General features: G+C 38.7%; 1 protein-coding gene across 10 annotated transcripts in view; it reads left to right on the forward strand.

The window, feature by feature from the left end:
- Positions 1-15,734, forward strand: part of LOC150084219 (MAGUK scaffold protein DLG1-like) — an 855,099-nt gene that overhangs the window by 407,590 nt on the left and 431,775 nt on the right. Inside the window, exon 1 of one of the 10 annotated variants that reach the window (XM_090375944.1) lies at positions 4,085-4,604. The exons of the other annotated variants lie outside the window; for them this stretch is intronic. Coding sequence (XP_090232070.1) covers positions 4,503-4,604 — 102 coding nt within the window. The 5' untranslated portion in view covers positions 4,085-4,502. Of the gene's footprint in view, positions 1-4,084; positions 4,605-15,734 lie in introns of those variants that run through there. 10 annotated transcript variants of the gene reach the window in all.

Genomic DNA, 15,734 nt, shown 5'->3' on the forward strand with positions numbered 1-15,734 from the left:
TTCGGAGAAGGCATAAGAATTCGTGCAACGAACTTAATCTATAGCATGCAACTGATGCTATTCGATGTGCTGGAGCAACTGGACAAAGTTACTTAATTTCTAACAAAAATGATGCAAAATGCAACTTGAAAATATTTACAATGTTGATCATTGTCTGTATTAGGCTTAATTCGTTAATAGTCAAAATGATATCATCCAAGTTAAAGTTAAGGCTTTTCTGCATTGTAATCTAACATTCTGGTAACCAGCTAATTTGGCCGACTGTTTAAGCATGTTTTCGAAGTTATTGCCATTCTCATGTATAACTTTAGTGGAAACGGGTGACAAATCCAACGAAATTGGAGTAAGATAGGCTATAATGCTATAGGGAGTGGGTCTGTTGCAGAGTCATATCATACGTCGTGATATCATCCAAGTTAAAGTTAAGGCTTTTCTGCATTGTAATCTAACATTCTGGTGACCAGCTAATTTGGCCGACTGTTTAAGCATGTTTTCGAAGTTATTGCCATTCTCATGTATAACTTTAGTGGAAACGGGTGACAAATCCAACGAAATTGGAGTAAGATAGGCTCTAATGCTATAGGGAGTGGGTCTGTTGCAGAGTCATATCATACGTCGTTGGCCTGATTGGTTGAGCAGCTGTCATTTGTCCCTAACCGTCACGAATTTCTTCATTTCATTTTGTTGTTGGGGGTGTTATGCTTCTATACACATTTTTTTTAACATAAATTAACTTAACCAAACCTAGCCAGAAGTGATAAAAAGTTAGGTTACGAATGCCTTCTGAAATATTTCCTTACCACATAATATCTACTATTAAATTCGTACGTAATGAAATTGTAACAATGATGATGATTAATGGTATTTCTTCAACCAGATGATAATGTGAGACATGCAATTGGCTGCTCTTGACAGTAAAAAGTCCTTGACTTTATAGAAACAGTGCAAATGTTGTAGGGCACATTAGCAATTTAGGCCATATTGCGACATATATAAATGTTTGTAAATTGCGTGTTTTCTGTAATCCATTTGCTGTTTGCTTGACGAACAACCCGAATTTCTGGGAGTGGAAACCATGTTACCCTCGCCTGAAACTGACTAACTCAGCCGCGTTGTTAAAAATTCCTTGCGTCAATATTGGGATTCGAACTGAGATCTTTTCCACCCGGTTGGGGGCGGACAGCGATTCTACCAACTATGCTACCCACGAGGGCCAGTGCAAAGGATGAGTGCCATTGATGATATCTTCAGTGATGATAAGGGTAGGTGAGTTGATGGAAACTTGTAAAACTATCACGCTCTTTAGGTTACCCCATGTTCGTGGCTCTCTATCTCTCCCTGGAAATGAGCCCCTAGATTCTTAGTTGGATTCAGATATGGATATTGTGGTAGTCATGGAGGATACCGTGTATTTTCGGAGTGCTCTTCAAATTCATATGGCTTTAGATGCTAATGCACCATATAAATAATAATAACAGTATGAACAGAATATTGAATTCAACCAAAGTTTCCAATTTAGCGATATACGTATTATATACTTAAATTACGTGCAATGTCATAAAATGTCTTTGCATTTTGTTATAATGGGTATTTCTCTCCCCTCCCTATTCTTATTTCTTGCTCCTAACACCGTACTAATGCTTGCTTATGACATTACAGAAGAAATCTTTTTTTTTTTTTTTTTTTTTTAATTATTATTATTATTATTCATAATTTATCATCATGAGCCAAGGTTTAAATTACGCGCGTTCCTTGGCTATACCTTGGTTATTAGACGTAATACCGAAGAAATTCATTCTAAGGTTGTTAGGTGCATTATGTGTTTCAGTTGTGAAATCACAGAAAAAAACTTTTCTGAAATATGAAAGTAAACATTTTATGGAAGAATACAAAACAGAAAAAATTATCGAAAATTATTTATTATTATTTTTTTTAATTTTCTTAACGATCGTAGCGCTCGCGTACCATGTGATCGAAACGCATACAAAAAAAAAGTTGTGCCTAGAGCTGAACTTATTTTCATTCATATTTTAGACAGTGATTTTATAATAATCAGATCCTGATGATTCAGTAACATTTGTTAAAACGAAAGCTGTCAGCGATTATAAAAGAATTTATTAATAAAAATAAATGCACTAGGCATGATATATTACGAACTAGTAGTTTACCATAGAACCCTCAGTGTAAATACACAATCCTTGATGTACCCGCCCACCGATGATAGGCCAACAATCCTTGAAACGGTGCCGTCTGGGTGGTCGTATCCACTGAGAATAAGTAACAATAGTCTTCTCCGTTTGTGACGCGTTACTTCGAGATAGTGCAATACATGGTAACTCGTTGTGAAGGCAGTCACAATATGAGATACATTTAAACGAATGCCGTTCTCACTACTGCTGTAGTTTACTACTACGAACGAAGTTTTGTGTATTTACACTGAGAGTTCTGTGGTAAAAGAATTTATGTAAACTTTTCAGGAGTTAAGTAATTCTTTTCAGTTCTTTTTTGCTTGGCTGGTCTTCTGTTGGATAGGAGAAACTTTCGAGAATTAGCAAAACGTTTTTTATTCAGAAGTTGAAGTACGTGTAATAGAAAGCCAATGAATTTATGCCGTAGCCGAAATCCCTGCACAATGGAATTGGTAGAAACTGAATAAATTTGACAGTGACCGATGGTCAATAAGCAACATGGGAACAAGAACCACAGTGAATTTTATTCACCATGACATTTGTTGTGATAAATACGAAAATTTATCAGAGTACACAGGTGTGTGCTCTGAGGATGCTTTTGATTTTGCAAATTAAAGAGAGAGAATCTAGTGAATGTGGCTTTCTAGTTACTGTACCTCGTGACGTGATTTAAAATTTAGATGTACACGTATTTGCACAACATCTATTGCGTATGTATTGTTCCAGGCTGTGATTTCATCACTTCAGTAGATTTTGACACACAGTTTGGAAATTATTCATTCATACTATTCATTACCAGAATAATATTTTATGGATCTAGCTACAAATTTAGAAACTAAACTGCACTAAACCTCCTTTCCTTGAATTTGCCTCTTTCCCCTCTCGAGAACTTTACATTGGATTTTATTAGCTCCATCCTTCGAGGCTAATACATACTAACAGCGATAGTGCGTATAACCGTTTAGATAAATATTCTTTCTCTTTCTTTAATTTGGAAGTGTTGAATAATTAATGAATTATTCAACATTTGAACGTAGCTGTACTGTGCCCACGAGCCTTCTCATGTCTGTTCTTCCTTGCACTCGCGAGACTTGCGTAAATGAAAAATTCAGCTTCCAAAGGAGAAATTTGAAACCTTAAAGTTTCATGGTTATTCAAAGAGAAACACTCTTAATTTGATAATGCGCGTCTCCAAATCCACGCGTACTTGTGTACTCTATTAAATTACTCTATCTGTCAGACTGTAACCTAGCAGCTATTTGTCTCTTAAGAAGCAGCGGACAAATATTACTTTATTTAGTCTTTCCATAGTAATGCTCTTTAATATAAGTTTCATTTGCCTAGCTTTGCTTAATTTTTTTTTTCTTGGTTAACTTTCGGCTTATAAACTTGTCTTTGTTTCAAATAAACAGTAACTCAGTGACGTCACTGCAATTAATTTTCTGGCGTGATGTTGGAGACATTCAAATCACATCACACGAAATGCGATGTGATTTGAATGTCGCCTGTAACTTGTTTAACCTTTCCTTCCGACGGTCACCTCGCTGATTTAACCTGTAAAAGCCAATATTCATCTCGTCTGTCACATGTTCATTCAAGTCTAGCTGTAGAGGGCTCTGCTGTAAGAGTGTTGCGAAGAGAGAGAGAGAGAGAGTGTGCATGCCAAAGGCACGCCGCTACTAAATTAAACGATTCCTAATTGCGTGTTATCGGTATGACCTAATTAAGGCGTTCAGTTTCTGATATGCGGACGTCACGTACCTAAGTGACGGGAGGAGTGTGCCTCATTGGCTGATGCAGCCGACACCGCCGCTTGACCTGACATGCGAAGATGTGAAACTGGAGCTCGTAGCGCGGGTGCGCTCAACAGCCTCGAGACTCCTGTGAAACATGACTCTCGCCTACTCGATGCTCAGTCATGCAGCCAAGTGGTTCTCTTACCGTCTCGTTGCAAGGAGCTTTTGGCCCGTCTTTCACCGGAGACTTGGGGACCGGAGTCCTAAGGATGTAGTGCAGTGACAATATACTTCTCTGCTACAGTCTGTGATAATAACGCCGTTGTCGCCATGCCAACTCGTCGGCTGCCGAAGGTGTTTGCCGTGACCTGAGCAAAGCGGCGTGCCGTCGAAATGTGGCGGAGTTTTGGTAGGCTGGTTGTGCTTCTTCAGCGTGCTGACTGCCTGCTATTACCTGCTCAATTTTTCTCTTCCCGGCTCTTCCAGGAGAACGTGCGTTCTTTTCGCCCCTCGAACATTCTCCGAACTCGTGGCCACGGTTGATCGGCTGACATGATTGCGTCCAAAGACGTGTGACATGTGTTCGCTGTGTCCAGTGAGGAGGAAGCAGTCGAAAATGGTCCGCTTCGACTCGTACGTGGATACCATCTCCTATTTGGAGTATGCCAGTACTTGCAAGGTTGGTATGGATGTGCCGCACGTGGTAGTGGTGGTAAGACGTGTAGAGCACTTCATTCTTGAATTTATATCTGGCAGGCTCACGGATCAGGCGCCTGCGCACGCGTTCGGTGTCCAGAAGTAAGCGAATTAGTCGCCTTTGTGTATTCGGGCGTGTCAGTAAGTGACATGAATGATTTTTGTGATAAGCTTACGCTGTCAGTTTTTTTTTTTTTTTTTTATTATTATTATTTTATTTTTATTGTGTGCATCGGTGTTATGCTCTGGAAATTTGTCATGTTCTTCGCCTATAAAATTCCTTTCTTTTATTTAAGCTGTTCTATAGCGCTTGATCTGGTGGCTGCAAGTTTATTTGTGTACAGCCTACTTCCTACCAATCGTTCACGTGTTCTTTTGAGATCTGAATTCTTTAAACATCGTTGATAAATACTTATGGATCAGGGTCCTGTGCCAAGTGGAGCAGTTTGTCTTCGCCATTATTGTTTGTTGTCGCCACCATTTTTGGCCCTGCAACAGATGGTCTTAGTTAGCCAGAATGAGTTTTTTCATCATTTTCCCCGTTCATTTCCTAGTTCATAATTCTCGTTATCGCCATCTCTTCCAACATGGTATTTAGAAAATATTTATAAGGCAAAATAACATTGTTTTTAATCACTTTTCATAGTTCAAAACACAAATTGCAACTTTATCATTTAAACCAGATGTCCATCATGATAGCGATCAACTGCCCTAAAAAACATTTATTATTTGTATAAGTAATACTAGGGGGCTTCGTCCGCCAACCCCGCGCACGCCTTTCTACTTAAAATGTAGAGATATGACGGAGTTAAGTCAAATCTTTTTTACGTAAAAGACACATCTGTCGAAACACGCTGATGGATATCTAATCAGAAAATTACCTGTGTAATTATTTACCTGTGCATTTTCGTGACGCATCTTCCCCGTCCATTTGTACCACGTGATCCGCATCCCTTTTATCCCGTTGGCACCCCACCACGCGGCATTCTTAAGGTGGAATATCACTATGTAATTATTTACCTGCGTTTACATAGGTCACTTAGGAAAAGGCCTTTTTGCTTCGGGTTCCATAATGCATGAGGAATATTGTTGCATCTGAACGACCAGGACTAAAATATTTACAAAATACTAAACTATTTACAAATATACAAATTATTCTGGTTCCTTCATTAGCTGACATTACGATGGAACATCAAATGATGCCGGGCGTGGTTATCTAATAGACAGTGAAGCACGTGACGTGGTTGGTGAACTTTATGGAGGCAAGCGTCGTTTAATGGAAGACAACAATGTGGTTATTTACCTGTGCATTTGTAGTGACGTAATTGCCCCGCTCTCACCTCCCATTGGCCCGAATAAATATCACTAGGAGGAAAACTTTTTTAATGTAGAGAGATAATGTCCTCCATGCAATTAATATAAAGCCATTTTATATTAATTGCATGATACATCGCCGCTTCCCACTCTTTTGGAGAGGTCTGAATTCTGTTCCAGTGAGTAACTGGAGCAATTCTTTAGACTCGTAAATTGGAGATGTAGTTAACCGGGAACAGGGTTTTTCTCCTTTGAATATTTCCGTGTTTTTCTGCCCACTCTACAGCAGTTGACCTGGACAGGCACGCTGTACAGGCAAAAGACACATTGCCTGTATTTGGATTTGTCATCCAATATTAGGGAGAAGGTGATGACTACTAAAGGAAGCAGTATTGCATCAGTTTCCAAAACTGCGGTTGTTAGGTAATTATGTCATATCTAACAACATGAGTACTTCGCTTTGGAAGTTGGTTTGTGAAGAATGCACCTGTGACTTTTAAACTTTCTTGTTGTCTCGCCTTTCTTTTCTTTTGCGATTGCTTTTAAGTAACTCTGAATCACATTATAAACTTATTTAAACGAAATTTAAAAATAGGCTGAAAATATAGCTTTTCCATTCTCTCTCTCTCTCTCTCTCTCTCTCTCTCTCTCTCTCTCTCTCTCTCTCTCTCTCTCTCACACACACACACACACACACACCTGCTGCATACACTTGTAAATCCTGAAGTTCGAAGAGAGAAAGACCAAGTCATGTTTTGTCTTTCCAAATTGCCGCAATGTGTACGATTTTTGTAGCTTATTACCTGCACATTTATTGCGACTTCAATTCGAAGAAAATTTACTACAGGTACTGTTATTAACAATAATCGCTGTTTAGAAAAAGAAATAAAGAGGGAAAAAAAAAGTATTTATAACTGGCACGACCACATAGGTCACTGAAGTTTACACTAATCACTTTGTAGAATACAGTTAATCGTATTTAGCCGTCACTTGATCTTGAACCACGGTCGACTCAAATGTGTGTACTACTGTACTCTCTTGTTGACTACTCGGTTACTACTCAAACCTCATATGCGCACTATTGGGAATTTAAGAAGAAACTGTTTATATACGTATATGACGGTTTCAGACTTGGTGATTATGATACTCTTCAGAATTTGTGAAAATCGCCTTGAAATAAATGTTTCGTTTTTTTTTTTTTAAATTCGATTTTATATTAATGGTAAAAACATTTTTGAGATGCATTGCCTGCTAAATTCTCTCACTCGCGCACGCGCTCACACAGAGTTGGTGTGAAGTGCGAAGACGAATACATTAAAATAAGTGGAGTAGAACGTTTATTGCGGAGCCTCCAAAAGAGTTTAGTGGTTTTAGGAAGTCTAAACTCTAATCCTGTCGAAGACTGGAGGAATTCTTGCAATTCCCTTCAACCGGTGCTGTAATTAGCCGATCTGAGGGGCCAAAAATTTCCAAGAAGAAGCAGAAGAAGAAATTAGTAATCTTAGCCTCTCAATTTTCGTAGTAAATCTTTAAAAAAATAATAATAATAATAAATAAATAAATAAAATAAGATATACGATTACAACATCGATAAACTGCTAAGTTTAGCGGTGTGGTTCGAGTTCGATTATCTTTCTACAAACACCTGGGCAGCGCCCTTTCACATCTTCCGGAACAATAAAGCCATCTTATATTCGCTGCAATAGCCCGGTATATTCTATAAAGATATCTCACAGACTTGGTGTGAAGACGTGCCTTAGACATTTTTTAGATCAAGCCTATTTATTGATGAATGTTAATCAATAAATGGGATCGATCGTAATGGCTTCCACATTAAGATCAATTCATTCATCTTAATGGTGAAACCTTAATTTCCTCACTGCTAATCACACTTATACAGGGTGTCTCAACAATATTGGTATCACCGTTTAGGGGGTAACATCTAAAGGAATATGAATCGCATAGGAACCCATAACCGGAAACGTCACCGTAAGTCTGTATACGGCGCTGTTCATCAGTTCGCGAGAGGGAAAATTTCTGGTTTACTCATTCAAGCAGTAGTCGCCGCACGAAGAGCATGCATCGATATATGAACTGTGAGCTGGCAGACATGCACCTAGTGTATGGATTAGCAGAGGGCAATGGACGAGCTGCTCAACGAATTTATGGAGAACGCTTCACAGACAGACCACCGTTTGTTTGCGCGTGTGCATCAAACTTTGTACGATTATGGGTCATTTAGCGGTAACAGGAGTAGTGCGGGCAGACCACGTTCGACACGAACTCCCACCATGAAAGAAAGTGTGTTGAATGCCATCCAGATTAATTCTACTACAAGCACACGTGCCATTGCCTCTGCCTTAGGAGTGTCTCGTTGCAGTGTACAGCATGCCTGGCACGACGATTCCTTACACCCCTTTCATCTCCAAAGGGTTCAGTGACTGCTCCCCCAAGATCATCCTGCACGTGTGGCTTTTGCGCAGTGGTTTCTCCAAGAAAGTATTCAAGACTTGGATTTTCCAGCCTATGTTTTGGTCACGGATGAGGCTTATTTCACTCGGGAAGGCTTATTCAATCAGCACAATGCTGATGTGTGGGCTCACGACAAACCACACGGTGTGCGTCCCCATGCGACACAACATCGCTTCGCAATAAATCTGTGGGCAGGTATGGTCGGTGACTGCTTAGTGACTTAGTCGGCCCATACCTGTTACTATCCCGCATGAATTCCGCTAAATATCGGATCTTTCTTGAACAAGTTCTACCAGGGTTACTTGACGATGTTCCAGAAAATGTGAGACGCAACATTTGGTTTCAACATAACGGGGTGCCTGGCCATTATGGAAGGTGTGTTCGTGACCATTTGAACAGGCGTTTTGGGCGTCGATGGATTGGCCGTGGTGGACCCGTTGTCTGGCCCCCCACGCTCACCTTATTTATCGAGCCTTGATTTCTTTCTGTGGGGGCCCTCAAATCTATCGTGTATGAATCGCCTGTGGAGACAGAAATGGATCTCGTGGCGAGACTCGTCTGCGCTGCTGCTACTGTCAAAGAAACTCCAGATGTGTTCGACCGTGTCCGCCAATCCATGCTGCGTCGGTGCACGCATGCATCGCGTATCATGGTGGAACCTTCGATCATCTGTCGTAACATCATGAAATGCATCCATCTCGTACTCCATTGTTAATATTATGTCAAAAAATGTTTGCCACTAATTACTGTCTTATGTCATTTCTGCTTGTGTCTCTGCTACTACTTTCCCGTAACGTTTCCGGTTATGGGTTCCTATGCGATTCACATTCCTTTAGATGGTACCTACCTCCACTAAACGTTTGTACCAATATTTTCAATATTTTTGAGACACCCTGTATATTATCACTACACATAGCCAGACCTAAAGGAACCTCAGTTTGTATATCTAAACTATATGCGCATCATTAATGCCAGGCAGAAACTTACCGTGATGGGAAATATTCTTAATTGTTTGTCTGAGAAGTACTGTGCCATTGGTTGCTTCCCCAAAGGCGTAATTTTCGAAATCTTTATTCACGTCACTTACCGGATAGCATTGTCATACTTAATGTAATCTCTTTTGTACAGACTAATGCCCTGCTTTGTTACGATTACTTTGTTAAATTTCTTCAAGATACTCGAGATGATTGCCTTAAAGAAAGTGGAATATTAATTTTTACGCTTGGGGAGACATAGGCGTTTAATATCGCAATTTTCTTGAAGAAATGAATCGTTGTGTCCTAAACATTAAGTGTGGAAATCATATGCATTACACAGTTTTATGTGAAAAGATTCAACACATTGAGCACTAATGATCCGTACCTGTAACGTTTATTGGCTTACTAATGGCCCTTGATATCACTGAGAATTGCTAATGGATATATTTCACTTCATTAAAGTTAATTATTTAACACCTTGGTGTTCTTCGAGATGGTTTATACCGAACTCTGCTGCTTTATTAACTAGATACGTGGCTAATTTTAAACTGTGAAAAATCTCGGTAGGCGGGAGGCTGAAAGTTTATCTTGGTGTCATTGATATTTCTTGAATTTTATATTAAAGGATTCTTTAGGTGCACTCTGAAATTGATAAATAATGCGTTGAATGATCTCGACACCATATCAGAACGTTTGTAGGTAGAAAGGGTTTGGGGATGACATGAGGATGCTCAATCAGTCATCTCTGCACTTTGAGTATTATATTTAACAATTTGAAAAGCGGGTGGAGCGGTTCTCTGACTACTAATCTCTTATCGTGCCGTTTGACAAAACACTGTAGATTGAGTGGCACAACGGGCAGTATCGTCTTGATAAGTAAAAGATAAGTCACAGATGGACGAGTGGATAAATTGCGTCATCCTTGAAACTTGTTTTATCACCATGATTATGAGTTTAAAAATAATAAGTGTAAGCATACTTTATTATTGGGACGCCTCCGTAGCCAGGTGGGCAGTAGCAGCAGTGCGTAGTAAACGCTTCTTGATTAGACCGGGGTTCGAGCCCTTGACCACCAAATACGGAGAATGCGGAAAGGTCAGGGAATGACCACCGCATATCCCTGGAGCAATATGGCCTTAGATGCTAATGTTCCTAAAAACCAAATAACAACAACTACGTAGCCGAGTGGTCAGGAGCGAAGGTGCATAGCATGCGTTCCTTGAGTGACCGGGGTTCAAGCCCTTGACTGCTAAATACGATAAATATTTGTATTGACGATTTATTGTAAACTCTACTGACTTGGTTGTCCTGCAGGAGTATAAACAGAAAATTTAACTTTATTATTGGATTAAAAATTAAAATTAAATAAAGTACAAGTGCGTGGTAAATGGTTGAATCCTTGATATGATTGATAAACAGTATTAGCTACTTCATAGCATTGTTCTCGCGGTAATAATTTGTACAATGGGCTAAGCGAATGCATTTACTCTACGTTAAACTTAAGGAATTAAAGGCTAAAGGATAACTCTAATGGTCAGTCTGAAATATTTGTTGGGTATTCTGTACTCCGCCGATTTCGAATTGCGTTCTGCAACCTGTAGGAAGACAGTATTTAAATGGTCTTTTTTTTTCATTTGTTTTTATTTTCGTTGTAGCGTATTAGCATCTAAGGCAGTATTGCACTGTGTATAAAACCTTAGATAAAATTGATCACGACATTCATCTTTGCTTTGTCTCCATAGGCAAGTTTTTTTTTTTTTTTTTTTTTTTCCAAACACGCATTGAAATCTCGATTTTAAATAAACCCGATTTTATATTTTTTCGCGTTGTTAAAATGTGTTTTTCAAGTCAGTTAATGTACACAGTACATTACCCTTCAGGCGCGTTAGCAAATAGAAATAATTCATGATTTATAACAAAATAAGTCAACTCACCCACATGAACATTTGTTAAAAAGATTCCAAAAATATTCTAAGCCACAGAAATTTCGAAATGGATCAGCGCTCCTGTTCCATAATATTTCTGTATGGGAAACTGGGGAGAGAATGCTATGAAATCGGAACTGAACTTAGAATCATCCCAGAGGCCAACAGAATATATGTTGAAAATTTAGTGGCAATCCACATTTTTCTTGTCGATTAATGCGAAAACATGCTTTCATTTATGTAGGGGGTTGGAGGGAGGGTACGAGGGCTGTTAAATCGTAGTTGGACCTGAAATTTTCCCAAGGACCGACAAAACATGAGTTTGAAAATTTGGCCTCGATCCGACTTTTTGTCCTTGATCTTAAAAGCTTTCCAGGGGCCAAAGAAACACGCTGAAAATGTTATATTGATCGATTTTTTCTTGTAAGTAATGTCTAAACATCCGATAACATACTTCCATTACAAGTTAGGTAATGTACGCAGTCACATTTCAGGCGCATTCTCTTTTTAATTAAAATTAATTAATTGATTTTTTCCCCTTTTTCTGTGATTAACTGAAGTTAAAAGTAAATATAGTTACCTTCTTATCAGTTAATTACTAGGATTATAATTCTACAGAACACTTAAATGAATCTATATTTTACATCCCTTAAACTTAGCCGTTAAGTTTAATTACTATATAATATTTATTAGTCTCTCTCTCTCTCTCTCTCTCTCTTTTTTTTTTTTCGTGCACCGACTGTCTAAGAGCTAACAATACTGCATTAAAACTACATTTAATCTGTAACTTCCTTTTTTCCTCCTCTTTTCAATACAGATTGCATGGAAAAAATAAATAATATATGTCTGATTTCTCTTTGTCAGATTTTAATCGGATGGCTTGAAAAAAAATCTTTCTATATGAACCAAATTTTATGAAAATCCGTCCACTTCGAGTTTAGTCGTTACATGCGGCCGGACATTATGAAGACAATAGGCAGCTTTCCATATACGTACGCTGAAGCGCCTAAAAATTGCGTGAACCGAGAACTTTTCGTTTCTACTCATGTCCTGTTGCCCATTCATTCCTGCAATCGGCTCATTGCAACAAAGATAATATCCAGTGCTTCAACTGCAGTATACCGCATATAGTCTATGTAATATGTATTGGGGGAACATGATAATAATAATTGCTGGATTTGTATTGGTTCTTTTGTCTCCTATATTAATGAAATTTGGGATGGCTCGAGAAATAGTTTTGAAAGTGCGAAATATAAAATTTAATGAAAATCCATTCATTGAGAGTAGAGTTATTACATGCGGTCGGACGGAAAAATAATAATAATTACTGAATTTCTATTGGCCGATGTTTATGAAATTTGGAATGGCTTGAGAAATCTTTCTGAAAGAGCCAAATATAAAATTTTATGAAAATCCATGTACTAGGAGTCGAGTTATTACATACAGACGGACAAGCAGACAGACAATAGGCACTTTAGGCATATATGTTAACGTGCCTAAAAAAACTATCCACCTCATCTAATAATTCGTTTAATGTTTCCTTAAATTTATTTACACTACTTATTCCACAACACCAAATGGAAGTTTGTTCAAACAGTCTCTCTCTCTCTCACAATTTTTGCACATTTATTCCTGCATTCGTCCTTTTTACAATTAAAGTATGTCTCCTCGTGTTTGTTGAAAGAATAAAGATACTAGAAGCTTTTTAGTTTGCTCAATCCATTTACTGCCTTAAACACTTCAGTCAGGTCTCCTCGCAGGTGCGAGTTTCCAAGGCTGCCGTTTTCATAACTGAGGTCTTCCTTGGTAAGAGTATCCTTTTGTGTCCTTGACTAATCTTGTTGCTCCTCTCTGCTCCTTTTCAGCAGACCCACCTTCTTCCTCCTTCCTGAAAACAGGAACAAGAAAATCTGTTTTTAGTTTTTATGTTTCCAGTAAAAATCCTTTTTAGGGAAAGGTTAAAATTTCCTTAAACACGTTTTTGGTTACTTTTGAGATTTTGCAACTTGCATTCGTTTGTGATGATTTTATCAGCACGTCATTTTTAGTCTAGAATAAAAAATGGCAAAGATATGTATTAATTGTGTCAAAAGCATTTTTCCAGACAACATTTTTTAAAATTGTTGGCCAGTCTGTTCCTCACTGTCGTGCCACATGTCCTTAATTAATTGTTGCCATTTTAATAATTAATTTTTTTCCATTTTAGCTTATTGCAAACGTCCATTCTGTTCATAGTAAATCAAGAGGCGGTGAATTGCGTGCATATTGTTTTCATGGATTTGGCATCTTCGTTGCTTTCAGTTTATGTTGATGCGAACAAGTATAGTTATAAAAGAAATGGCTCGTGAATTGCTGCTGCCTGGTTTGAAATTAATAATTATTCGTATTTTAGACTTTTTTTTTTTTCAATTGTGTGTTTTTTTTTTTTTTTTTTTTTTTTTCAATTGTGTTTTCATTAACGAAATATTCTGCCATTAATGCGATTTATTTTTGTTGTGTAGTTCGAAATTATCCTCCCTGCTTTTTAGGCTCGTTAGTATATATGCATAAATCATCTACTATCTTCACCATGCTGTTCGTCTGCATAAATAACTCGGCACTTAGTGGATTGATTTTTATGTATTTTTATATTCAGGACTTCTAAAAAGATTTGTTGAGAGATCTCCGATTTCATTAAAATCGGACCAATAGAAATCCAATTATTATTTATTTTGTTTATATACCCAGTGATCACTGAATTATGATCACTGAGTATATGACGTATATGTAGTCTGTAATGGATTATGCCGCATAGTTCGCAGTATAAAATGCGAACAGCTTCGTGTGCCTTAGAACAGTAGCAATTTGCATCTGCTAGTGCAAGTCAAAGTTATAAAGTAGCAGTCATGGAGTAAAGATATCACGTAGTTTCAAAAGGGCATAATTCTGGGAGCTCGTGCTTCCATATCGGAAATGGCATGTTTCGTCGGTTGTTCACGGCTCACTGTGGTTAAGGTTTACAAAGAAACAGTGTTGAATGGGTAAAACTATCTCCCGCTGAGAGAACTGTAAAGGATTACTTGAGGTGGATGTTCGTGGTGAGTGAAGGGTGCAGCACTGTGCGACAGTTGATATGGTAAATGCAAGGACAGTATCCCAAATGACGATTCGCCACACATTCTACGGCGTTCCACAGAATACGACCCAAGAGACATCTTCTCCTCACCCCCTGATCATCGTCGACTACGAATTCTGTGGTGTCAATATCACGCTGGTTGGACACTGAAGGACTGGAAACGAGTATGTTGGTCGGATACCTGGTGCAATACGCCAATGGACCCCTTCCTGTGCAACACGAGTTCATGGAGCGATCGTGCATAGTGCCCACTATCCAGGCAAATGCCGGTGGTTGCTTAATATGGGGCATGTTTTGTTGGCAAGAACTAAGACCCCTGGTGCATATGGACCACGTTTCACTAGTTAAGTGTGCCGGCAGTTCTCAGGAGACCATGTGCACCCTGCCATTTTTCATTCTTTTCTCGGACAGAAACGGGATCTTCCAGGACAATAAGGCGCCATGTCATCGGGCCTGCACTGTGCACAAGTGGTTCGAGAAACGTAGTGAAGACATCACTCACCTTGATTGGCCTTCAAATTCGCCTGACATCAGTCCAATTGAATACTTGTGTGATGTTTTGGAACGGGAAGTGAAACGTATGGACACGAAACCGTCATCTATTGCGATACTGTGGAAACCCTTGCATGCAGAATTTCTGCAGATCTCTACTGACGTATTTAGACATCTTGTGGCGTCAATGCCTAGGCGAAGAGCGAGTGTTATCCGTGCGAACGGTGAACAACACGGTACTGTATTAAGTAGGTGATTATAATTCAGTGATCACTTAGTGTACATATCACATAGGTTATTCGTATATTGAAACTGAAGCACTGGATATTGTTTGTTGTTGTGCGCTGGTTAGAGGGTTGAACTGAGGGGTGTAATGTGGCGGATACGTAGATTGATTGTGTACATTAACTGACTTGCTTAAAATTGTTTAAATTTTAGCTTTGAAGCATTGTGATTAAATTATCAGCATTTCGTTGTTTCTTTTTTTAAATAGAATTATGCATTATTCTTATATACCGAAGTGCAGTGAAAAATTTGTTTTATGTGATTATTGATTAATCATCCATTTTATCAGGTGGTTCTTGGTTGTCTTGTGTCGACTGAATAAGTAACTTTTGTTAAGATTCTCAATCAATAAATGCGAGGGAGACTTGTTTGGTTCAGTTTGTGTCACTGTTATCTGGAAACACTGCTCCAATGAACGGAGGGATGTTCTTGTCTTAAAAATAGCAACACGCTACACGAAACATTCGCATTTTGAGGTGAAGCGAGCTTGTTAGAATTTTCTAGAAGAAAAATCCTCTCCCCCCCCCCCCTTC

The sequence above is a fragment of the Mastigoproctus giganteus genome, chromosome 6, assembly GCF_048544385.1.
Source record: "Mastigoproctus giganteus isolate SK-2022 chromosome 6, ASM4854438v1, whole genome shotgun sequence".
NCBI classification, from domain to species: Eukaryota; Metazoa; Arthropoda; class Arachnida; order Uropygi; family Thelyphonidae; genus Mastigoproctus; species Mastigoproctus giganteus.